The sequence below is a fragment of the Pelecanus crispus genome, chromosome 1 (assembly GCF_030463565.1).
Source record: "Pelecanus crispus isolate bPelCri1 chromosome 1, bPelCri1.pri, whole genome shotgun sequence".
NCBI lineage: Eukaryota > Metazoa > Chordata > Aves > Pelecaniformes > Pelecanidae > Pelecanus > Pelecanus crispus.
In genome coordinates, this window is record NC_134643.1 from 102985123 (window position 1) to 103012448 (window position 27326).

General features: G+C 40.0%; 1 protein-coding gene across 1 annotated transcript in view; it reads right to left on the reverse strand.

The window, feature by feature from the left end:
- Positions 1 to 2634: 2634 nt before the first annotated feature.
- GUCA1C (guanylate cyclase activator 1C) overlaps positions 2635 to 27326 on the reverse strand; it is a 37059-nt gene continuing 12367 nt past the window's right edge. Inside the window, exons 2-4 of the mRNA XM_075726549.1 lie at positions 10199 to 10348; positions 7330 to 7417; positions 2635 to 2765 (exon numbers count right to left, since the gene is read on the reverse strand). Coding sequence (XP_075582664.1) covers positions 2635 to 2765; positions 7330 to 7417; positions 10199 to 10348 — 369 coding nt within the window. The remainder of the gene's footprint in view (positions 2766 to 7329; positions 7418 to 10198; positions 10349 to 27326) is intronic.

Below are 27326 nucleotides of genomic sequence, written 5' to 3' on the forward strand. Positions count from 1 at the left end.
TATTAAACTAGCAATAAGCATTCCAGTAGTCAGGTCAACTTACAATACACCTTTATGACTGCAAAGCACCTCTGCCACAACAAATTGCAGCTTCACTGTGGTTTAGAACAAGGCTTTGGGGAGTCACGCTTGAGAGATTTTCCACATGCCACCTGATTTCACTGATACACTCAATGAGCAGCTGACAAATTTAGAAGAATGAGACCAATAGAAAATTGTGGCCATAATGCAATTATCTCAAGCAGCTATGTATCAAATGGTGCTTAAGTCATTAAAGGAAATTTATGTTAATCAACTTGTAAAAAACTAGATAGAATCTTATGACTAGTCTGAAACACCTGTAGATTTACTGTAGGTAAATATTTTTGGAAATGATATGCCAGAGTGTTTGCATTAAACAGCAGAGACACTTGCTTCTTAATTACACAGGTTTCTGCTAAATGATTTTAGATTAAAGTGTGGAAAATGAGCATGTCAGCTACTCCTTTAAAATTTACGTTAACAAAAAATGGCTAAGAATTTCCTTACATACATAATTTTTTTAATACAACACAACACTCCTCCTGAATTGGTAATTCACTTCATGTAATTGCAGTTACCCAGAAAAATTAGACAAGTTTAAATGGAAATACTTTCTTTAAAATCCCTTTATAAGAAAAAATTCTGTGTACATAGATAGTAGTAATTTTTCAAAGTCCGTAACTTCATTAGTTTAAAAACAAAAATCCAAAACACAGCTGGTCCCATATACCCAAATTGCTTAGGTTGGACCATTTTATTTTAAATATTTTAAAGCCAGTTCTGAAGGACACCACCCTCATAGGATCTAAATGCAAAAGCATTAGATTAAGAAAAGGGATTTTTTGAAGTCTGGGTGTGAGAAAACTGATACTGACAATGACATATTAATGTGTCAATGATGAATAAATACAAGAACTTAAAATCTGAACCACCAGCAATCTCATACATCATTCTCTTTTTTTTTGGAAAGGATATAAAAGATTCAAATGTCAGAACTATAATGTCAGAACTGTTTATAATGTCAAGTGATGCATGTTGCATACTCTTAGTATATTCCATTGATCAAACCAGAACCTGGGATAATAATTGCAGATGATGGAGCACATTTCTTGTGCAAGTGGACATGGATTTGAAGTGAATTTGGAAGAAAAACATTTTCATATTGAAGTCTTAGTAATTGTTTTGTTCAACCTGCACTGATCCATGCACAAATTATTTTGCATAAAGCTGATGCTTCTAACAATAACTAATATTTGTGTGATGCCTGCAGGGCACTGTCAGCCAAGGAGAACTTATGATATAATGTAGTAATTTGATAAAACTTGTTGCAGGCTTGAGAGAGAATCAATCCCAGCAGAACCAGAGAGAACTATAATTTTCCTTTTGCAGCCAGTTCATGCAGTTCTGTTTGAGCTCATAGAATTAATCTTGTTATTTATAAAGTAAGGTTGAGTTGTTTTTAGCCTAGCTTCCTAAGAAAATGAGGCATATGTGATCATGCCATCTGTGAATGCCTTCCCTGCACTCCTAACAGCTACCATGTTCAGAGACAATTGCAACCCAGTTTGAAAGAAGGTAGAAGTCTCAAAGAGAGTAAATTGCTGAAAGCTTTCTCCCAGGTATCTGGGCAGGGCAAAGATACCTAAATTAATACTCCCCATCAGGGAAAGGCAGGAAAAATAGAACTGTTGAACAGTCTGTTTGGCAGAAGCCAGCAGTCCCATCAGCAGGAACTAGTCACAATACCTCTTACCTTTTGTCTCTTGCAGCTGTGGAAAAGAGCCCAGTGAAAATGAATTGTTTTGAAAAGGAGGACATACAAGTCAAAGGACACAAATCTCTGGCAAAACAGAGTGCTTACAAAATGATTTTGTTTTAGCTATTCTTTGAACTTCTAATTTTAATCTACAAAGATAACAAGGTTTAATTCCAGCGCTTCTGTAAAAGGTTAATTTGAAAGAACAGTAGCTAAACCCTGCCAAAACCATCAAAACATCACATTATTTTAAGATTTACAGATGTAATAAAATCAAGAGTGGTAGACAGCTTGTTAAGGAGGATGCACATCTCAGGAATATTAACCTGACTGAGGTGTTTCCCATAGAACTTACTCCAATTTTGAGTATCTATTAAAGCAAATGTTAAGTTAATGCAAACCAGGCTTCATTCTTAATTGATCCGGATAGAACCCTGTCCTACCTAGAAGTTTATGTCCACACTTTAGATGGTAGATTAAAGAGCCCATACTTAAAAGAAGAAATTTATTAACTCCATGTCTTCTAGAAAGGTTGCATTTTGTGATATTTTCATTGTTTTATTAATTACTCTGAACAGTGTTCATAGAGACTAAATAAGTTATTTATACTACATCAAATAGCTTTTCTGTTATATGTGGGCAAAGGTGTGTGTTCTGTGGCTGCCACAGTCATTAGCAAGGGAAAGAATAAAGAAAAGAAAAGGGGAGATGTGGAGTCCAGAGTGAAAATGGTTACTCCTGGAGCAGGCTGCTTGGTATTGCCTGGGCAGGCTTTGAGGACATCAAGCTCTCTGAATGTATCAAATATTATCTTCCTTGAAATGATGACACAGATGCCACATCCATCACTGGATCCTTCAGATGCTGTGTCTCCTGCCACTCTGTATGACTTTGAGTACGTTGGAAAGGTCAAAACTTTTCGTAATCAATTCCATTAGGTCCTTGTCTCTTTCCACACCATTGACAAATTCTTCTAAAGTTAGTTCCCCTGAAAGGAAATCAGATACTCCTAAGGAACTGAGGAACCCAGCAATCACTCTCAGCTCAACGCAAGGCCATTCAAGCTAGACTGAACCCCTCAGAAAGGTTCCCCATTCTCTGCTGATAAGCAAATGCAGGCAGAATATTTTCTAAAGTTTTCCCACTTTGCATCAGATCCTAGAACTCAGACTTGCTTTTTTCTGTTTTAAGAGACCAAACACACCTTTCACAGAAGTCTAAGACAACTACGAGTGCTCAGTATCTCTGGTGACAGAAATGTGTGAAAAAGGGCCCTAATGAAGCACGTATCAAGGCTGAATTTAGATATATGGACCAATTCTCACTGAGCTAACTGGAATTTATCTTATAGCTGGTTTTAACAGAGATTAGGGCATGATTTGCTGAGGATTACCAGGCATACTCCTTATGTTGACTACTAGGATTATTTAGAGCCATGATAAGATGTAGTAAAAAAATCGGTTAAATGGTTTGATTAGATAAATTTTTCCAAGCAACTGAAGTGGTCATTTAGAGCATGATTTTTTGGGCTCATGTCAAAATCAGGTAATACCTTGGAAGTTGCAAGGCAACTATAAATTCTTTTTTACTGAGGACCAGGAATATCGTTTAGCATTCTTCCTCTTCTCCTGATCTCTTCCCTGTCAGCAAAGGCAAAGGCCAGTCTTAGGCATGTGTCTGCTCACATGGTACACAGGAATGTACCTAATTGTCTGGTTAGAAGTTATTCCAGTGATACTGTTTTTCTCTGAAAAGGGAAACAGCAGGGTTTAATAGCAAGAGCTTGATTCTTTCCTCTGAGAATGGTTTAAAGTTTCTTGTGAAAATCACAACAATGAATTCATTTCTCACTGAAATAAGACATGACAAGAGGCCAGGCAAAGAGGAAGATAGCTGGATGACTTAGGGCCCCACAGTGCAGGGGAGCAGCAATTCAAGTGCATGCACTTCTGGTGAATGCTTAGCTAGATGACTTTTGGCTATTTTTGGATTTAAGTAGTCCCCAGAGTTTTTTTGTGTTTTGGTTTTTGTTCATGACAACCTTGGAAACTTCATCTGATGTGAAAATGATCAGCATTTGAAAAATGTGAAACCCACTTTCTCTCCATGGGCAGTTGTCGTGGTTTAACCCCAGCTGGCCACCAAGCACCACACAGCCTCTTGCTCACCCTCCCCCCATTCAGTGGGATGGGGGAGAGAATTGGGGAAAAAAAAAGGAAAACCCGTGGGTTGAGATAAAGGCAGTTTAATAGGACAGCAGAGGAAGAGAAAGTAATAATAATAATAATAATGATGATGATAAAAGAATATACAAAGCAAGTGATGCACAATGCAATTGCTCACCACCTGCTGACTGATGCCTAGCCCGTCCCCAAGCAGTGATCGCTGTCCCCTGGCCAACTCCCCCCAGTTTATACACTGAGCATGATGTCGTATGGTATGGAATAGCCCTTGGTCAGTTTGGGTCAGCTGTCCGGGCTGTGCCCCCTCCCAGCTTCTTGTGCACCTGGCAGAGCATGGGAAGCTGAACAAGTCCTTAGCAACAACTAAAATGTCAGTGCGTTATCAACATTCTTCTCATCCTAAATCCAAAACACAGCACTATGCCCACTACTAGGAAGAAAATGAACTCTATCCCAGCTGAAACCAGGACAGCAGTAAAAGCTGCTTCCTCTTTAGTCATATGGATCCTCACTGCGCTGGTGAGCAGGCCAGTTCTGTTTAATATCTTTATCAAAGATCTGGATGAGGGGATTGAGTGCACCCTCAGTAAGTTTGCAGATGACACCAAATTGGGTGGGAGTGTCGATCTGCTGGAGGATAGGAAGGGTCCACAGAGGGATCTGGACAGGCTGGATTGATGGGCCCAGGCCAACTGTGTGAGCTTCAACAAGGCCAAGTGCCGGGTCCCACACTTGTGTCACAACAACCCCATGCAATGCTACAGGCTTGGGGAAGAGTGGCTGGAAAGTTGCCTGGCCAAAAAGGACCTGGGGGTGTTGGTAGACAGCTGGCTGAACATGAGCCAGCAGTGTGCCCAGGGGGCCAAGAAGGCCAACAGCATCCTGGCTTGTATCAGGAATAGTGTGGCCAGCAGGAGCAGGGAGGTGATTGTCCCCCTGTACTCGGCGCTGGTGAGGCCGCACCTGGAATACTGTGTCCAGTTTTGGGCCCCTCAATACAAGAAAGACATTGAGGTGCTGGAGCATGTTCAGAGAAGGGCAATGAAGCTGGTGAAGGGTCTGGAGCACAGGCCTTATGAGGAGCGGCTGAGGGAACTGGGGTTGTTTAGCCTGGAGAAGAGGAGGCTGAGGGGAGCCCTTATCGCTGTCTACAACCCCCTGAAAGGAGGTTGGAGTGAGGTGGGTGTTGGTCTCTTCTCCCAAGTAACAAGCTCTAGGACAAGAGGAAATGGGCTCAAGTTGCGCCAGGGGAGGCTTTGACCAGAGTTTAGGAAAAATGTCTTCACTGCAACGGTTGTCAAGCACTGGAACAGGCTGCCCAGGGAAGCCGTGGAGTCACCATCCCTGGAGGTATTTAAAGGATGTGTGGACATGGTGCTTAGGGACATGGTTTAGTGGTGGGCTTGGTAGTGTTAGGTTAATGGTTGGACTTGATGATCTTAAGGGTCTTTTCCAACCTAAATGATTCTATGATTTCTATGATTAAAGTGGAGAGATGTCATTTGACAGAAGTCCTGGCTCTTTGGCTTAAGCGAGGGGAGTACAACCCTTTCCAGGGGCTGGTGTGCAGTGCCCTGGGGATATCCACACCTCCTCTTTCAACCCCAGTGCCCTTATATAATCATCCTGGGAGCAGAGACAGAACAAGCTGTGTCTGTATGCTTGTCTGCGTCCTCCTGCTTTGCCACTCATCCACTCACTTCCTCTGATCTCTCCTCCTATCCCAGGCACTCCTCTTACTTCCCATCTCCTTCCCTCTATTGCCTTTGGCTGAGGTCTTTGGTTGAATGGGGTTCCTGGACTCATCAGATGGACATGCTGCATCATTTTCGTGCTTATGCAGGTCAGCTGGTCTTGAATTCCCGCCTCTCGATGCCAGGCTGTATATTTCAAAGTACCAATACCAGCGTGCAAGCATACAAAACCCACTGCATTTACCAGTGAGATGTGGTTACACTGGCATGCCCAGACTCACTGTGACTGGTCTCAGATTTCCTTGAGCTAATGAAAATAAATTGCAGAGCCATCAGGAGATTTGTTTTAAGAATTGCTCACTACAACCATGGGATTATTTCTTGTATTTTAATGTGAGAAAGGACATTGCAACTTATTTGACTGTTTGCCCTTTTCTTTAATAAGAAGCTAGGAGGAGGTGGCATAGTTTAATCTAAACTTGGTAAAATTTGTCCCATTCCTCAGGTGGACCTAGTCCTGCTGCTTTGCAGCTATTTAAAAAATAACTAACTGTGGAAAGCAGTTTGAAATGGGAGTATTATGAAGATAATTCTGAATAATTCATGTTCTGGTGTTTCATTGCTAAAGCATAAGACACAAAAGTTATTTTTTCAGCTGATGGTCTGGCTCAGATACAATTATTACTTGCAGTAAACATATGGTCAAAGCAGGGGCCAAAGTATGAATAATCATAGAATTTGGGTTAGATTCTAGAATGTAACTATATGTTATTTGGAGTCCTTTGGTAACTTGCCTTCACCCAAAAGATGGGCCAAGCAGGTGGGGAAAAAAATCCTCTATGAGTTATTCACATGCATCACAAGATCACTGTTTATACTCTGGTTATGTGTCGCAAACAGCTTTTTTCAAAGTAACCTTAACACACCAAATAAGACCAGAAAAATGAACAAAAAAGTGCCCCAAAGTCCTGGCTGTTATCCAATTTTGTTCTGCAATGCTTTTTTAATATTTCTAATTTGTCAATGATTGCAGTAATTGATGTAAAATGTAGCTGCCAGTGGAAGGAGGATCTTCGTGATTAGAAGTATGAGGGAAGACATTCACATGTGACAGGTTTTCTATGAGAAACAACTCTGAAGCAGTGAATTAAGGTTTTAGTTTCCAAATACAAGTCCAATTGACTTAATCTTGCTATCTATAAGAAAACCAGTAGCATGTGTCTTAGCATGTGTTAATGATCAGCCTTCAAGGGACATCCAATATGCTGTCCAATCTTTAGAACATGCTAGAACCTGTACAAGCATTGCAACTGAGCATCTTAATTGGTTTTCTTATCCATTTTAGATAGATTAAGCCAAAACAAATATACTAAAAAAATGCGTTGATCACACTTTCATTTTGCTGTGCAACCAGAGTACTGGTGTTTTGGATGAACAGTGCAAGACCTCCATGTTTTAGCCCCTACTGTGTGTAATTCCTACGTCAGCTTAATAGAGTCAGTTGATTTACACTTCACTGTAAAGCTGAAGTAATATGGGTAAAGAAGAACAGATTCAGGCTTTCAGATTGTCTAAAATAGTCAGTTCTTCAGTAGTGTGTTCAATTCCCCTCTTGATCCCATACTTCCTTATGGGGGAAAATCCCTGCCAATGCCAAGAACACCTAGATTCTTACCGTCGTTGTTCACATCTATCTTCTGAAATACCATGTTTGTGAACTCTTCAGCTGATGTGTTGGTGTAGCCATTGATAGCCTGGATAGCCTGAAGGCAGAAATGCAGAAAGTTCTTTCAGACTTTTTTTCCCATCAGGTTGTGAAAACAATATACTAGCAACTGCAGTAATTGCAATGCAGCTCTTTAGTTCACCAGCCCTTTCAACAATCACTAAATAAATAGCTATTTCAAGTAAATCTTCAGTAATGAGGATTGGAAATTTAATTAACATAACACAGCCTGAAGATTACAGACTAATTTACATATCTCTGAAGGTCTTCTGAAACCATGTAGCACCTCTGCTCTGCAATACACTTTAAATTCCACAACAGCATTTTTGTCTTGCCCTAGAGAGTTCTGTGTCTTCAGAGAGTGCCCTATTGTCTCTGTGATTTAAATATAGTGTTATTTTTCACAGCTGAAGACACATGAGGAGAAAGCCTAAGTCATTTTTCTATTAAGACATGTTTAACTAAGTAATCACAAATAAAGTCAGACCAGCAGTCCTGGAAGTTAGCAGTCCTCCAAAGAAATTAAGAAAACCAGATGTCTCCTCTCTACTTTTCCTGTGGCAAAGGGACCCAATATTTGGAGTAAAGGTATACAGGAATATTTTTGCAAAATTGTACCCAATTCACTGAGACAATAATTTTTGCATTATGGTGATCATTAGGGTTGATAAAATAGGAGCCTATATGTTAACAGCCAGTGGTCCAGAAGCAACAAGCATATGTTCACAGAGCTGGACCCAAACTCAATATCACAATTCGTAGGTGACTGGGAAAATACATACATATATATGTATAAACATACATGCATATATGTTCCATAATGGGCATACTATAGAATTTGTATTTCTACACCTGAATTATCCTGAGATGAATTGTGTTGTGTAAGATAATTCACTGTATGTGCCAGTTGTTTCCTTCAATATTCCTTATATTATATTATATTATATTATATTATATTTTGTAGATTATAGATTATAGATATCCTTGTTATATTTAAATAAAATGTAAGTTAAACCTATTCGGCACTGATATGGAATTCTTGACCATCACTATCTTTATCTTACTTTGAGTTACAAATGAGTTCAAAAAGGCAGCAAGAATTTTACAAAAATAGATACATAAACTTGTTTGTATTACTAATTCATTCTATAGATACTTTTGGTGTTTTATATGTCTGACCCTGATGCAGTCTTCAGAATAAGGTTGTGTCTGCCACAGTTAAATCTGTTGTAGTGCTAAGAGTAAAGCAGTGGTTCCTGAAGTACTTGAATCACTGAGTACCACAGAATCAGCTTAAATAATAAAATAAAGTAACTGGGCTGTTAAGGCACTGAGAGGGTGCATGGTTGTCTGGAAGGAATTTTGATGGTTGATAGTGATCTGTTGGTCCAAAGTTTGCATAGTTGTAGGGACAGATGAAGTTTTAACAGGACTTCTGTGATTTAAATTAATGTCTTGGATATGACATCTTTTTGGGCAAGCCTTTGTTTATTGATCCTTAGTATAAGCAGGGCCCTTAATGGCTACAAGCCTGTGTTTTTATTTTTGTTTAGAGCCCACCAATTTTAATCTAGCCTAGGTCAAATGACTTAGGCAGGTTTAAGTTAAAATTCTCGTACTCCAAAAGAGAAGAAAACACACAGAGGTTTAAACTGGTTTTAAAACCAGCTAAGTTGAAAATTAAATCTTCTTTACATTAAAAGGATTTTAATTCTCTTTTCAGATAAAGCCCAAGGCAAAACACATTCGCCTCGTGGCCTCTGGGTGAAAAATGATGGAGAATATCTGCAAAAGAAAGATGTCATTAGTCTTAAATGAGGAGAAATCTGGGAGATGCAGCCTCTCCTTCTATCTTTAGAAAGCTGCTCTTTGGAAGGTGATGCATCAACTTTATTTGTTTGACCCCGTGGCTCCATCTGGCGCCAGTTCCTTTTAACTTGGGCAGCAGCTCTTGAAAGTCTCCAGTAGTGACTAGCCAGGCACCAGCAGTAATACAGAATCCAGGCAAAGTATGTTCCTTGTTTATTATGACATTTAATCCCTACTTACATTTTATGCTCCCTGCAGCAAAACCTTGATCTGTAATGAGTCCTGTACATTTAGGGAGCAGTATTAAGTAAGTCATTCATACTTGCAAGGAACCTTATCATACATTTTGAATGAAAGTAGCTACTGAAGTGCAAAATATTATTTCACTTGAGCAAGTTGAGAAATACAGAAATAATTTTAAAGAAAGAATTACACTGCTTAGGTTTTATGGGTTTGAAATGGACCTATTTTCTGCCATATTTGTATCCAAATGTCACTGCATGATTTAATGATAAAATTATATTTCCCCAATTTAATTTTAAAATAGGGGTAATGGCATTTGTAGTAAACAAATCTTTCAAAAATTAAAACGCTGGAATATTTTGATGACACCTATATTGTTTCCTGCAGCAAATTCAGTTTGAGAAGCCATTTTTCCACAACAGACTGGCACAAACACTTGTAACCAGCTGTTTTATTCATTATGCTGCTTCAGTTCTACCCTGCCTTATAGTATAGTTTATCACAATAATGTCTCTACTGTTTCTACAGTTTTTCACTTTCAGTAAAGCATTATATCTGTAGAACTATGGTTTAAAGTGAAATACTATTTAGATATGTTTACTTCAATAAGCAAGAAACTAATGGCAGGAGTGTCACTAGCAAGAAAAATTCTGGTTTTACAACTGTGAAATATTAAATAAAGTACAGACAAACACATGATAAAACCACTGTTTCAGAAGCAATGCACTATGTCAAATGCTCTTGCTATTGGTCATAACTTGCTTACCGTGAATATGCTTAATAGTTCTTTTTTGTCAATACATCCGTTTCCATCAGCATCGTATAACTTAAAATACCATTTCAATTTTTGGTCAATTTTCCCTCGTATAACCAAATTTATTGCAGCTATGAACTCCAAGAAGTCTATAAATCCATCCTGAGAGAGAGAGAGAGAAAAAAACCCACCTGTTTAACAACATTGGTTTTCTGTTCATTCTGGCAATTTCACAGAAACAGGTCATCGAATTTGCTATAATACACACTGATTTATAAAGCACGTTAATGTAAAAATCTCCTGTGGTGTTTAAAAAAGATGTGCTCAACTGGAAGCACTATAGGAAGGGGCATTAGCACAAACAGTTTTGTTCTCCTCTGAAAGCTGGGGTAGTGGGAGTGGGGGGCAAATCTGTTCTGAGCAATTGTTATTGAGATTTTTTGAGGAGAAGAGAAATGGTTTTGTGGCAGACTTCTACATGTGGATTCCGGGATATCTGGTTTGGTACTAATGAGATGTCTACAGTGGAGTTGCTTATATTCATATGGATACCACAGAACTACGAATGATTTCCAGTGCAACAGAGCTGCTCCAGGTGTTATTCATCTTAGAGATCATGTAGTAACTGTTGTACATGGTAACCAATAACCTGGCATGAATTCCAGATACTGTGGTTTTTTTCCTTATAAACATCAGGTCTCTTTGACTAATACATTTTGCATGGGATATAAAGCCTTCAAGTCATAAACTAGTTTCTAAATAGTGAGGATTGGGGGATATTTGTAGGGAAAGAGCATTTCAGATCAATTTAATTCCATATTTTCTGCTTCCTTCTCTGAAGCTAGTGATGTAAACCTGTCAAGGACAGGCCTCCATGGTCAGGTGGTCTAAGCCACTGTGATGGTTCCTCTGTTTCTGTAAAAATGTGGTGAGGATGGAAGAAACAGTTGCTGAATTTGGAGAGTACTTGCTCCAACTGTTTCTCATGTGCATATAAAAAGAATTAACAGCTGGTAGATTTAATCTTGTGATCTTTATATTGGTCAGAATCCAATCACTTGGAAAACCCTGGAAAGACTGTCATCAGTTTCAGATGGCCTGTGATTGAGAAAAGAAGGTTGGATGAGTATCTAATAGGTTTAGCATGTTACTTATTTTTGTTATCATACATCAACATACATCTTGCCAGTTGATATTTTGCAACCAGCAGGCATTAATCTGCCCTCAAGACTGTACTAGACTAAAGGAAAAGAAGTCCTGTAAAGGTGCAGTGCGACCCATTGCCATACTTGTAGTGCTTGTTTTGATTTCTGTGCAAGGCTGTTCGGCAGAGTGGCGCCTAAGAAGTAAATCCAATGTTTCGAACACACTGGATTTGAAGTACATGCAGAAATGGTGCATGCATAACTTGTGCAGACCATTGCTTCACAGACTCTTTGTGCAGGTTCTGCTGTGGTTGCTGGATTTACTGTAATTGCAATCACAGCAAACTCAGCAAAGGCAAAGACACCATTCAACCACTGTTTGGGATTAAATGAAATTTGGCAGTAACTGCATGTAGTTTTCAAATAAGATTAGGCTCAGTATTAAAAGCAGATGCTTTACCAAAAAATGACACATCATGAGCCTCAAACTTTAAGCTTCTTTTTGGCACACCAGCTTGAATTTCAGTTTTGCAAGTATTATTTCAAGAAGCATCTCATCAAGCATTTTACTGGAGGACAAGGTTTATTTTGCTGATTAAGTTTCCATTATCTGATTTGATAGATCTATTAAGAATGTGGTTAGATGCATTTCACATTGCTGCTTTTTTATTGCATTTCATACTACTTATTGAAACTACAGATTAATTTTAGGCTTGCTGGATGTCCATGGCGAGATTAATTTTCTTCTTTCTCCATTACATTTCACTTTGGATTTTGGAAAATAGTATTTTGTTTGCTTTCTTCCTACATCTTGGTGTCACTGTTGTTGCTCTGACAAAATATTACAAGTTTGGAAAACTTAATAATCAGCTAAACGTGTTTGAGTATGTAATTCTGATCTGGTGCATCATTTGGCTTGCCCCAAGCAGGAAGGGACTGAAGGCCAAGGTCAAAAAAACCCGCCTCTGAAAAACACCTGGGAGAAATTGTAGTCACCAGTGAAGCCCTAGCCACATTCTGTAGACATGCGAAGACCACCGGTGACACATTAACCTCAGCAGCCAGTGCATCAGGAATAGAAATACTGAGAAGGTAGACATATTTATCTACATCATGTGGAACCAGAAGCATTGCACAAAGGATTGATGAAAAACATGCTGTTTTTTTCCTTTCTACACAAAAAACATACATTGTAGGTAGAAAAGAAAACATTTTTGTGATGCAGAAGGCTATGGCGATCTTGTTACACATATCCAGAGCTTTCTCAGATAAAGAGAAATACTGTGCTTTTTACAGTGGCATCCAAGAGCCTCAGAATAGTACATTAAATAATGAAAAAATCATAACAGTAACCTATGAAGATCATCCTGAGGTTCTGTGAGTACAACAAATAATACACTAAATGTGTTATGATGTTATTAAAAGAATACTGCTGTGCTGATTTACCCATCCGCTGCTCTATAACCATTCACAATAGAAGTATCTAGGTAGGTCCTTACGTGTCTCTGGGCTCTGTAAAACTTCACTGTGTGCAGTGCACACAGTAAAGTATCTGTTGCTCATTAGGAAGTGAGTAATTCACAAGCAAAAGGCTACCGTAAAAATAATAAAATAAATAACAATAAAATAAAATTAAGAATAAACCCAACAACATAATAAGCAGAGCTGTTACCAGTGGTGGGAGATATAAATAATTTACTTCTGGTGCTTTACTCTGTTATTCCAAAGGGCACATTTCTAATGTTTATACTGAATGGAGTTAATGCTGGTGAAACCTGGTTACTTGGCAGCTTAGGATACAGGACAGATTTGGGCGACGGATGCATTTCTTGTGTGTGAAGGCTTATTTCCCATGTCTATATGGTGCTGGCCATTCCTTCCTCAGCTGTAGCACAATTTCACTGGGATACCATGGGTGTCTGGAGGGGCGGTGAAGTCCTGCTCCCTTCCCTGCCATATGCACAGAGCCAGCTGGGGTAAGCTCACAGGGTACCCCCTCTGGATATGGTGTAAAATAGGGGGGCAGAAATCTCCTATTATGGTTCTGAGGAGTGGGCTGGAGAGACACTAAAAAAATGGGTTCAAAACTTCTTTTACATGCCCCAAAGTCTTCTGGAATTTCTGCTTAGCATAGTAGACTTAGTAAAAAGATATACTTTTCTTTTTTTAGTTTCTTAATAAAAAGATATACTTTTTTTTTTTTAGTTTCTTAATGGCTTGACCAGATGAACCAGAAGCTTAAGGATGCATTATCGTTGTGCATGTATTTGCGTCCTTTGATGCTGTGTTTTTGTAACTTGTTTTGCTTTCACTGATAAGTGATTTTTTAAGTTGCTTGGAACAACTTGATTCACAAAACAAAGACAAAAGAAGGCTCCAAAACTGGAAGGAGAATTTGCTGATGATATAAAACTGATCCTCACGGCCCCGAGGGCACCACCAGCCCTGACTGCCGCTGCCCAGGACACAGGACCCATTTCAGTTGTTCGTTAGTACTGGATCTCCTGAAGACAAAGCAATTTAATTTTGTCTTTTTATGAGATGTTTTTGCTTCAGAATGTCAGCCTATGTGCAGTTGCTGGAGGCTGCTCACTTTTGTTCAGTGAGGACGGGGATGTGGGTCCTGTGAGGGCAAAGCCGGGCAGTGAGGGACCACAGTGTTACACAACAGCAATTAATACCCCAGCCCTGGAGCCGTAGGAGGGCATTATCCTTTGGTTCCCCAAATAGCATTGCTAATCTTCACAGGTCCTTAAAAAACTCACAGCTTCAAACTATTTGAATATAGATTAAAAATAATTGGCTTGTCAGCTGTGAATACACAGCTGATCTTAAATAGCATGGTAATTCAAGGTTGGGTTAGAATGATCTGAACTCAGCATTGTGGCTGCCTAGCTCTTACCTAAATGTGATTTCCTAACTGTGTTGATGCAGTGCTACTGGGATAGTGAGCCAGCCATCACCCACAGCAGACCACGGCTGTGGTGTGGAAAGGGCAGATTTCTGCCCCTGCAAAACCCTGCAACGAGTGAACTCATCGTCTTATTTGGAGTACTGAGGACTCTACTGAGAGTCTATACACAATAAGCAGTGTCTTGTTTTCAGATTTGCTCCTGAAAAATCTCTAAACTTAACCTGACACCAGGAGAATAGCTCAACAGGCTTTATCAGGCTTAACAAGTGTGCAAATATAGACGGTCTAGGTATTTCAAACCTAGGGCTTAGGACATTAAGCCACCTTCCCTCCCCACCCCCTGTCTTTCAGAATCCTACTTAAACCTCAAAAGGCAGAGGGAGGAGGCACAGGTCAAACAGCAGATTACAACAGCTCAGAATACCTGTGAAATTTATAGCTAATCCTGCGTGCTTCTCTCTTTCTCTGTAGACACCATTTCAAATATAGCGCTGCTTTCTCTACCTTCAGAAACCTAAAGGAGGATTCATTTCACTCCATTCCATCTTCCCCCATTTCCTTGCTTTCTTTTTGCTTCTGAAGACTTTCAGTTGTTCCTCAAAGGTTGCATACGGATTACTGAAGAAATACAGAGCTACTCATTACTCTATTACTTTGACACATCCCTAAGGTCTGATATTGGAGTTTGGGGCTTGGAGAGAGCTCCAGATCCCCTATGGGCTGTTGCCAGAATCACCAGTTTCCTAAGTAAACAAAGCTGGCATTTGTCATGGGGTGGGGGGAGACCCTTGGCAAGCAAAGGCTATTAGATAAGGATGAAGAACAAAGCAGGGAATAGGAGCTGCAGATTATTAAGTGGTTTTGTGATAGTTGCATACCCACTGTTACATAAAGAGACAAGGCTGTACTGAGCAGATTGTTACACAAGGTTCTGCGTTGCTCCAATGAAGAGGACCTGCGAGATTTGGGGACTTAGAAAATACCAGGACCTTTATGTTAGAGGAGTTGGAAATGAAGAGCCAGCTATGTGTCCTGGCTGTCAGGCTTGTAGGCTACCCTGGTGAAACCTGGTGAAATCCAAAATGTTAAGATGACAAACAATTTTATTTCTTTAAAATTAACAACTACCCCCCAACTCCCTGCCATCACTCATGATTTCTTTTCAAGATTACTGGAGAAGCAGGGAGACAGGGGAATCACCAAAGCATCGGGCTGGGTCCTGTGCTCAGCCTGCAGCACAGCAGCGCCCAGGAGGGCTGTACTGGAGGAAAGCATGTGCGCATCTGCCATCATCTCCTGGATGGTGGGGTTTAGCCTTCTGCACCCCTAATTTTGAGCCTGAGCTTTTAGGAACATCTTTCCCAACTTAAAGCAGTAGTCAAGAGAGAGAAAACTAAAGAACTCAGCCATGACCACATAATGCATTTTTCAGCAAATTACTTGCTGACAATTCAAGGAAATTCTTCTTGTTTGACAAACCCAAGAACGTATCAGGACAAACCTCCAGGAAAAGCACTTTGAAGACATACACATCTTCTAGTGGCAAAGATGCTCTATTTGGGAGATCATCTTGGGTGCTCCTAGATAATGTTTTTAGGAATTAATGTCTGAAGGGAAATATGTAAGAAGGCTCCTAAAACTTAAATACATATACTATCATTCCTTAAACTACTCAGTATTATCAGAGAAAGAACCTCAGGGAAGGAAAAAGTTAATACTCTCTACCTTCTTTACCTAGTAGGCATTTTTTATTTCTGTAAAAAATGGGGGGTTATAGATTGTGTTTTGTCACAAGAAAGCAGTTACCAATTTATTGTCATTGCATGAGTTTGGGGCTAAGTTAGTTAAAACAGATCATCCAATTTCTGCTGCATTTTTTTCTGCAATTATTATTACCAAAGCATGGTTCGCCAACATCATTGTCACCGACAAATGCATGAATCGTGATTGCATAGTTTTGGATATTTCAAAGCAAAACTTAAATGATAAAGGGGAAAAAGAAGAAAATGTAAACCCAGAGTAGCTTCTAACTGCTCTATTCATAATTAGTAAGGAAATAAATAGAAAAAAAAGACAGTTGCACTTTTAAAAAATACTTAAAATTTCTTTAAATAAAAGAAGCAGATTCCTGAACTGTTTCTCATTAAAATTACTTTCCCCTTTATCTACATCATGATTTAACAAGTAGTATTTAAAAGTAATTATGATTAATTGTACAAAGTTAATCTTCATTGCCTATTCACGTAATGTGACAAAATTACAGTGTTAGCTGGTAATGGTAGTAATAGGGTCCAAGCACTTTTTAAGCTCAGTGAAAGCTGTGGAGTGATAATTTGTTTACACTTAAATGAAATTTTCAAAGAAACCCTACACATGTTGTTAGAAAAGTGTAATTGCTTCAGTTTGATGTGTAATATTGGTCACTGAGTAACTGCAGAGGAAACAACTCTAAACCCTTTCTTTTGTTTTAAAAACAGGGAGTATAGGAACTCAGGTAGCACAACTCAATGGGAGACTGTGTAGATGATGAAGATTATTTTTAAATAAAATTGAACTTCATAATTCTTTCATATTCCTCCCTTTCTATGCTGACTCACATTGAGTTTTGCTACATTTGTTTCTGCAGGACAATCAGTAAAAATGTATGTGATGATACAAATTTAATCCATGTTGAATAAAAAACAAGGACAAAAAGTTAAGCCAAAAAATCACTTGACCAAACCTCTAAGTGCTTAATTTTTATTGTCAGTACTTTTTGCCACTGATTTCTCTGTATCCAGCGCAGTGATTCATTTTCTCTGCATCTCTTGTGCAATGTAGTTGGCATTACAGCTTCATACAGGACCTACAGGCTGGGCTATGCTGGGTCCTAGTGTGAAAGGAGACTCCTGACAGCCAGGTGCCAAAGTGTTGGTCGATGTAGTACATCTGGCCTTGCACTGCGCACAAACCGTGTCTTTGATCCAGACATGCTCTACAGTGTGTTGGACCTACTGCCTGAGTGCAGCAAATCTCTGTTGCGAATGCAGTGAGCCTGGGCACGCTGTGCACAGATGGCAAGAAAGAGGCTATTCAATGAGGTGGAGACACTCCATGGTGTGCACTGTGAGTATTGCTGCCCCATCACATAGTTTAATCCAATCCAGGTAAGGATCAAGGCTGCGATGCAAGGAAAATTCAACTAGAATATTACTAAATAGCACTTGCCTACATGAATATTTTGAAATTTTGTTTTTAAGAGAAAATTTCTTGGACCTTCAGATTACCCTTTTTGAAATACAAAGAAAAGAGCTACTGAATTCTACAATGCTGTAATAGAAAACTGAGACAGACCTCACTTTAATATCCCATGTAAAGAATCACCCTTCCACGCTTGATGGTGCTGTGCCACTACTGGGGAATTACTTCTGGTCTAAAACTTTTAGATCATAACTTGTACCATCAAATCCTATAGTCAAGAATTCAACTGTACTGACATTAAGCAAGTGATGATTTTAATGATAATGTTAACTTAGGCTTTTAGCTGGTAATGACACGTTATTATAGCATAAGTTAGTACTATCACAGCAGTAAGTTCTGTGCCAAACCACTAGAAAACAAAATTAAGACTGTAAAATTGCACCAATAATTTTGGGAAGTCCTTACAAAGTAAGAGAATCCTTTTTGGAATCAATATATAAAATTGGATATAAAAAAATTCTGGAGGTAGTTAAGTAGAACAAAGACATTCTTTAAGACAGTCTATAAATAAATGCAGTAGTGTTTCATGGAACCAGGTGAAATACTTGTAGAACATAGTTTCTATTCTATAGAATTTTTTATAAGGTGCAGTACCTTTCAAAGGTATTTAAGCATGCTGACAAAAGTGATATAACTACAGTGCCTTGAACATAACAAAGCATAATTTAATGTCCTCCTTATTTACAGTAATCAAGCTAGCTACTTTATATTTGAGATAATTTTATGTAATATTACTCCAGATTAAGGAGAAGCAAATGGTTAGGCTTTTTTGGTTTTGTTGCTTTTGTTGGATTTTGTCTGAAACTAATGGGAAAAGGATTTGTACATGTACATGTCAAGTCCAAAAAGTCCAAATATTTGAGGTAGTAAGAACTGTAGATTTTTGTTACTTCTGACAGAATTTTTTCTGGCTAAGAGATATCTTGATTCTTATTTTCTTCTAGTCCTTGGTTTAGAAGCTGATTAATTTTTTGACACACAGGATTTTATTGCTGGCTCTACAATGTGATCGCTGTGACTGTCATGAAAAGAAAATAAATTTTCTAAGCATTTCTTGTTGTGGAGACTAATTGGAGGTGTCTGTGAGAGTGAAAAAGGGATCAAAACCAGAAAAAGCAAGAGTTAGACTTCTCTGGGCAAGGTGGTACTGCTATCCACACGTGCTGGGCCAACACAAGAACCATGGAAAAGGTATAGCATAAAACGTAGCATGTCTTGCTGACCACAATACCAGCTTATATGGCTCTTGGCCCCATAGTGTAGTGTGTAATATGGATGTTGCTGCTGCAACCTTACTGCCTTGGTTAAGCTGGTTGGTTGGAGTAAGCTAAGAAAAGTGTACTTGTCCAGAGAGTCATTTCAGCCTGAAGATATCCCTAAAATTATGTGTGCTGCTGAACTTGTGTTTGCACAATTATTTGAAGACTTAGGATGCAAAAGAGGAAATTTGTTCAGGAAAGTCTGGGAAAATATATCTATAATTATCATCGTCTCTCACCCTACTGTGGATAACTATAACTATTACACCCAGTTCTATTGTGTCAACTTTGTTAATGCCTGCAAACCTGTAAGGATGCAGCAAACAGTCTAGGCAGTTGCTTAGGCAGCCTGACAATTCATATCACAGCAGCTATTCCTGGTCCTGAGGACACATCAGAGCAAGACAATCTGAGAAAGGAAGCCCAACTGAAGATCAAATTTTCCAACAAAGGAGTGTTAGCAGAGATGCCCTGAGCCATTGTAATTAATCCCTCAAGAGATGGAAACACTTAATATTTTGGGTCCGGGTAGTGATTGAAGTATTGCTCACTAACAGTCATTTTATTTCATCTTTTAAGAGCTCTTCATGTCTTCAATAAGAACGTGGAAGGCAGCTATCACATAGTGCTAGGTAACTGTTGCATAGTTGGACCATGTCAATCTTTAACAAAATAATGTCTTCAGTAGAATCTCTAGCATCTAATTGCCTCATATTGATGAAAATAATATTCCTCTGTCTCTCACAATTCTTAAGAAGGGGTTAAAAGTGGAGGCAGAAAACAACTGAAAGTCAAATGAAGAATGAGTTACATTAATCATCAAAACATCTCTGAAAAATATTACATCTTTCTGTGAACATTTGCACGCTTTTCTTGGAATATGAGGTGCAACCACTGATTTCATAGAGAATTTCATGGCCCAATGATTCACATTTCCTTCTATGACAATACCTGAGAAGATATACTTGGCAAATCCCATTCATGTCCCTATAACCAGAGAGAATAACATCTATTTACAGCCAGAACACAGAATCAGATGTTGAAAAGTCTACCTGAAAATTGGAACTATAAAAACATAACAGGACAGTGGGGAAGGAGCTAGGATGAGGAATGGCAGTCTGCCTCCCAACACTTGTCACCATTGTGCAAAGTATGAGGAGTGAAGGGAAACTTATTCTTCAGAAAAAAAAAAAAAATGTAACTTGAAATTTCATTTACATCGCTATGTAATAATTTCAACACACAACAAAGTTCTATTGAAGTAACACATTTTTGCATTTCTTATTATCTCTTCTACATCAAACAGCCTGTTTTAACTTTCCGCTTTAGATTTTAAAATGGACTCCTTTTAAAATCTTTTTTATACTTCTAATCTGCATACTGATATCAGATGAACTCTAGTTTTATCACAGAAATACTTTAAATTTTAAATGAATATGGTGTGTTGACCTTGGCTGGATGCCAGGTGCCACCAAGCCACTCTATCACTTCCCTCCTCAGCAGGACAGGGTGGGAGGAAAATGAGATGAAAAAAAACCTCGTGGATCAAGATAAAGGCAGTTTAATAGAAGCAAAAGCAAAGGACGCATGCAGAGGCAAAAGGAAAACAAAGGTTTTATTCTCTACTTCCCATCAGCAGGCAATGTCCAGCCACTTCCCACGAAGCAGGGCTTCAGTACGCATAGCAGTTGCTCCAGAAGACAAACATTGTAAATAAGGAACTCCCCCCTCTTTCCTCCTCCTTTCTCTTAGCTTTTATTGCTGAGCCGATGTCATATGGTGTGAAATATCCCTTTGGTCAGTTTGGGTCAGCTGTCCTGGCTATGTCCCCTCCCAAGATCTTGCCCACCCCCACCCAGCCTACTGGAGAGACAACCTTGAAGCTGTGCGAGCACTGCTCAGAAGTAGCCAAAATCCTGGTGTGTTACCAGCACCCTTCTAGCTACCAATACAAAGCACAGCACTATAAGGGCTGCTAGGGGGAAAATTAACTCCATCTCAGCCAGAGCCAATACAATGAAAAAGCACAAACTAGAAAGATGACTAAAAATTGACATCGGTTGGTGGCTCCTTATCTAAAGATTTCTTAAACTCTTTGCTGTGGAGTGTCTGTTTGTCTGCATCTACCAACTTTATCTCTGCATAAAGAGTATAGCAGAAAATACTGTTCTCTGTTGACGACTATCCAATGCTTTATAAAATGTTAACAGAAACTCCTTGAACTTGCATATTTTTCCTTCGGTGCCACATACCTATTAATCTTCTTTACTCTTCACAGTATATCCTACCTTTTAAAATCTGATCTTACAAAGCCACAGACACTTATTCTTGTAGCTAGTTTCAATTAATGCCAAAATAAGCAATAAGAGAACTACAATAGCAGTGTCCCATTTTCAGTACGTTGCTTCACATGTTAAATGGCTATGCAAATTTTGTCCTTCACAGGTCATAAGAACCCAATCAATCCTTCCAGTATTCAATTTTTTTTTAGTGGTGGCAAAACCTATCTGCAAGCCAGTGGAAGTGGATGACAATGATCTGGGTTTCTGATTTAAAGAAAGAAGATTTTTTAGAATAAGTGTTAAATAGTAGCAATGCTGACTATAGAATATTTCCTTAGTTCTGTTTAAGAGCAACTAACATTTCGAAAATATTATGGATGCAGGAGACGTGATTTTTCTAGATATGCTCGCTCCTTCAACATTGGAGTAACCACATTTTGAAGGATAAAATCTCTCTGAAATATGATACATATTCTCACAGAAAACCAAATACACATCAGTATACTTGGCAACTACTGAAGTATTTTAGATAAACATAACTGTTTCCTCTCTAAAATTCATCAGTAGGCTGCATGAACTAGGACTGCATGACAGTTATGCAGGGACTGAGATGCAGGGGGAATAAAAAAAAAGCAGGAGGAATTCAGCTTACTTGTGTGTGATTGCAGCTTTTTCTTTTTTGTGTTACAAACAGCTTAAAGGTGAAGACGACTGAGATCCCTTTTCCTTACAATGACCTAATAAATGGAATCTTAAAAAATGAACTCTGTTGTACTTGTAGTTTAATAAAAACATGATTTTTGAAGGTTTTCATTGGAACGCTGTGATAAAAGATAACCCCACCATTTATTATACTGGCAATGCCATTATATAATAATGCTTACGAGTATTAATGTATGAGTCATAAATAAAGTGTTTGCTTAAATGCTACCTCCTGCACTCTTTGTGATAATCTCAAGGAAAGTTAACTTTGCAATTACAGTTCTGAACATTCAGCATCTTTATTTTTCACTGGAGCTACAAATGATGAAAAAAACTTTCAAACTTCACTAGCCTATTTATTTGTGTGTTTGGTTTTTTATTTAATTATTAGCAAAGCATCCCACAGAGGTCAAGGAAAGGATGAAAAGTCTTGACATAGAACCCTTGTTTTTAAGAAACATGGAAAAATTAAAGACATCTGCATACTTGGTGTATAAGGTCATTTAATTATGAAACAGCTGGTCATCTACACAAGACACACACCAGAAGTGGTTAGCATTTATTTAGTATGTTCCTGAGAAGAAAGCTTTTAGGACATAGCCTGTGTCACTAATCTCCAATAGAAACAGGCACTGACTGGAAACAGCTTTTATGCATTGAACAGGTGCACTCTGTTGAGCCAGAGGCATGAATACCCGTACAGTACTATGCTCTGCCACATATAAACATGCAAGATAACTGAGTCCAAGAAGCCATACAGCCACAGTAACATTGCCTCTTTGGCACGTAAGTTAGTGCAATGCTCTGAGCTTACACGATCTGCCTGCTGCCAAGACCAGAGGGTAACCTCAGTCTCTACATGACATTGAATTGTGCTGTGAAGATGTACCCTTCCCTGTCGTATGTCCACTGACCGTAGTCATTTCCATGAGTGGGGAGCTGATCTACTCTATTATTGCCAACCTAAAGAAATCCAGGGAATGATAAGATTTGGCTTGCAACTGAATTCCTGTTGGTATTTGCATGGATGACTTGAGTAAAACAAGCTTTGAGTAGGCTTTCAATATCTCACACATGGTCAAAAAACTACCATGCTGCCATAATTCCTTTTTAACTGTTTCCAGTTTACATGCAAGTTGTTTTTTTAAGATGGAAATCCTAAGTAGGAGAAGGATGTCTGTAACAGACTTCAGCTGGAAGCAACAAGGTTAACAAGGAGGTGAAATGCAATTCGCAGCTCTAATTACCACTCCTCCCACACCCTACCAAGTCCAGTTGGCATCCTATGAGGTTAATATTCTACACCTTACCTGCTAGAGCTTTTAAACTGGGCATACATGAAACACAGAGGAGAACGTCTATGCACCTTTTAAGAGGGTTTTGTCATCTTGTTCTATGATAGAATACCTCCAAGCATGCATGACCCCAACTTAACTCAAGGAACATTAGGCTGCTATAATTGGAATTGTAGATTAATCTCAGGCCTAACACTTTATCATGGCTTTCTGAGCAGATTCCTATTTGTTAGAAGGTAGAAGCCTACATGAGAAAAATATACTTTATACTGAAAGTAGAAGACCTTATTAAATGACTTAAGTTTTCCAGAATCAGTTTCCTAGATCAACTGTAAACTAATCCCCAAACTATATGTTCTTATATATAAGCTTCAGCAATAGAAGTTATAACAATTTGAAACTGTAAAAGCCCCACTATTAAACCATGGTATTGTCTGTCCACTAAAAGTTAGATAAGGAAAAGTCAGGTCATAAATCTATAAAAGTCAGCTGGGGGAAGCATGCAAGAAAGTTCAAGTTTGCTAGCTGTCTAGCTAAAGAGCACTTCTGTATAAAGGGTACTATTAAGAGAAAGGAAATAATTTCTATCAAGAAGTTTTGTATACTTCACCACTCACTGGGATAATGGGCCCTTTATTAGAAAGCAACAACCAAACAAGAATACAATAGCAAAAGAAATAAAATTTTGATCTACAAACCTGAGAAGTTGCTATAGTACTGAAGGAAAGTGAATGTAAGAAAAAACTCAAATGACCAAATTATTTCTGAATTCATGCGTTATGCATGGAACCACTTGCATCCATTAACTTCTGTGGCTTGGAAATGAAAGATTATCATCTGTTTAACATTGCACAGTGCCTAAATGTTCTACATAATGTCATGGAAGGATAATGACCCCTTATTTGTACAATCATAGCTGCCATTTCAGAGCCCACAGTGTGATACTCCCAGTCAGCCACCCACCGACCACTCTTCACACATCTGTACTTAATGAAAAGCACTTTTCAGGATCAAAGCCTACATTCCTGCCAAAAACCCCGGGGAGGAGAAAAAGCTGTAGAAAGGGTATAGGACAAAAAGTGAGCGTATAGAATAAGGAGATGCTCTTATTTTACCTCATCAATAACATACACCATTCCTTTCTCTGGCCCTGAGAAGCTGATCTGTGCCAGTTTATTCACAGCTGAACCACATAAAAAGCATCATGGCCATGTACTTGAAAATTGTTTGATTGATGCTTGTTATTTCTAAAAGTATACCTTAAAAATAGTGCTCATTAATTTTGGTAATAAAGGAAAAAATATAATTACACTTATGAAAACAGAGTGCTGTTAACAACATTAGAAAAAGAAGCAAAGGCTGTATGCTAACAGAAATGCAATCATTATACTGAATAGAGATTAAAATACAGCAAATCTGTAAAGCTCTGTAAAAAGTTGTCGTGTGCTCAGGATATAAATCTTACATCTTAAATTGTTCCGTTCCATTTTTATTCTGATTAAAAATCTTTGCTGGTCTCAAACACACCAGATTTAGTTTTGTTTGCCTGACATCGTTCCCTAGCAGGGTTGATCCTCTCAATACCCGGCATACATTTACAAATGCTCATAGGCTAGTGATCAGCATAGAGGCTGGTGCCATCGGTGGAATTTTGGTTTTTTCGATCATGGGGAGGTTTACATGGCACTGGGCCTGCTGGCGGCTGATGGAGATCAGCTGTCTCCAAAGGGGAAAAGGATTCTCACCCATGAGTTGGCGGGACTCATTGAGAGGGCTTTAAACTAGGTTCGAAGGGGGAAGGGGATATAAACAGGCTTGCTAGTGAGGAGCCCAGGGGCGGCATGGCAACGTTAGGGGTGAAATTGATAGCCCATCTCCAGTGCATCTACACCAATGCACGTAGCATGGGCAACAAACAGAAGGAGCTGGAAGCCCTTGTGCAGCAGGATAGCTATGACATAGGCGCCATCACAGAAAGATGGTGGGACGACTCTCATGACTGGGGTGCTGCACTGGATGGCTATAAGCTCTTCAGAAGGGATAGGCATGGAAGGAGAGGCGGTGGGGTGGCTCTGTATGTTAGGGAGTGTTTTGACTGTATAGAGCTCAACAGTGGTGATGACAAGGTCGAGTGCTTATGGGTAAGGATGAGGGAGAAGGCCAACAAGGCAGATGTCCTGTTGGGAGTCTGCTATAGACCATCCAACCAGGATGTAGAGATAGATGAAGCATTCTGCAAGCGGCAGGCAGAAGTCTCGCAATCGCTAGCCCTTGTTCTCGTGGGGGATTTCAACTTGCCAGACATCTGCTGGAAATACAACACAGCAGAGGGGAAACAGTCTAGGAGGTTCCTAGAGTGTGTGGAGGATAACTTCCTGACACAGCTGGTAAGTGAGCCTACCAGGGGAGGTGCCTCACTTGAACCTGCTGTTTACAAGCAGAGGAGGACTCATGGGAGATGTCGTGGTCGGAGGCCATCTTGGGCTTAGCAACCATGATATGAGTTTTCAATTCTTAGTGAAGTAAGGAGGAGTGCCAGCAAAACCACTACCATGGACTTGCAGAGGGCAGACTTTGGCCTGTTCAGGACACTGGTTGGGAAAGTCCCATGGGAGACAGTCCTGATAGGCAAAGGGGTCCAAGAAGGCTGGGTGTTCTTCAAGAAGGAAGTCTTAAAGGCACAGGAGCAGGCTGTCCCCATGTGCCATAAGACGAACCAGTGGGGCAGATGACTGGCCTGGCCGAACAGGGAGCTTTTGCTGGGACTTGGGGCAAGAAGGTGAGTCTACCACATTTGGAAGAAGGGGCAGGCAACTCAGGAAGAGTACAGGGATCTTGTTAGGTCATGCAGAGAGGAAATTAGAAAGGCAAAAGCCCAGCTAGAACTCAGTCTGGCCACTGTTATAAAAGATAATTAAAAATGTTTCTACAAATACATTAACAACAAAAAGAGAGGCAAGGAGAATCTCCGTCCTGTATTGGATGCTGGGGGCAACATTGCCACCAAGGATGAGGAAAAGGCTGAGGTCCTCAGTGCCTTCTTTGCCTCTGTCTTTAATAGCCAGACCAGTCATCCCCAGGGTACTCGGCCCCCTGAGCTGCAAGACAGGGACAGGGAGAAGAATGGAGCCCTCATAGTCCAGGAGGAAGCAGTTAATGACCTGCTATGCCACCTGGATGCTCACAAGTCTATGGGGCTGGATGGGATCCACCTGAGAGTATTGAGGGAGCTGGCAGAGGAGCTTGCCAAGCCACTTTCCATCATCTATCAGCAGTCCTGGTTAACAGGGGAGGTCCCTGATGACTGGAGGCTTGCCAATGTGACACCCATGGACAAAAAGGGCTGGAAGGAGGGTCTGGGGAACTACAGGCCTGTCAGCCTGACCTCGATGCCAGGGAAGGTTATGGAGCATTTCATATTGAGTGAGCTCAACAGGCATGTGCAGGTCAACCAGGGGATCGGGCCCAGCCAGCATGGGTTCATGAAAGGCAGGTCCTGCTTGACCAACCTGATCTCCTTTGATGACCTGGTGACCCACCTAGTGGATGAGGGAAAGGCTGTGGATGTCATCTACCTGGACTTCAGCAAAGCCTTTGACACAGTCTCCCATAGCATTCTCCTAGGGAAACTGACAGCTCATGGCTTGGATGGGCGTACTCTTTGCTGGGTAAAAAATTGGCTGGGTGGCCGAGCCGAGAGAGTAGTGGTGAATGGAGTTAAGTCCAGTTGGTGGCCGGTCACGAGCAGTATTCCTCAGGGCTCTGTTTTGGGGCCAATCTTGTTTAATATCTTTATCAACGATCTGGATGAGGGGATTGAGTGCATTCTCAGTAAGTTTGCAGATGACACCAAACTGGGTGGGAGTGTCGATCTGCTGGAGGGTAGGATGGCCCTGCAGAGGGACCTGGACAGGCTGGACCGATGGGCCGAGGCCAACTGTATGAGGTTCAACAAGGCCAAGTGCCGGGTCCTGCACTTGGGTCACAACAACCCCATGCAACGCTACAGGCTTGGGGAAGAGTGGCTGGAAAGCAGCCTGGCCAAAAAGGACCTGGGGGTGCTGGCTGACAGCCAGCTGAACATGAGCCAGCAGTGTGCCGAGGTGGCCAAGAAGACCAACAGCATGCTGGCTTGTATCAGGAATAGTGTGGCCAGCAGGAGCAGGGAGGTGATTGTCCCCCTGTACTCGGCGCTGGTGAGGCCGCACCTGGAATACTGTGTCCAGTTTTGGGCCCCTCAATACAAGAAAGACATTGAGGTGCTGGAGCGTGTTCAGAGAAGGGCAACGAAGCTGGTGAAGGG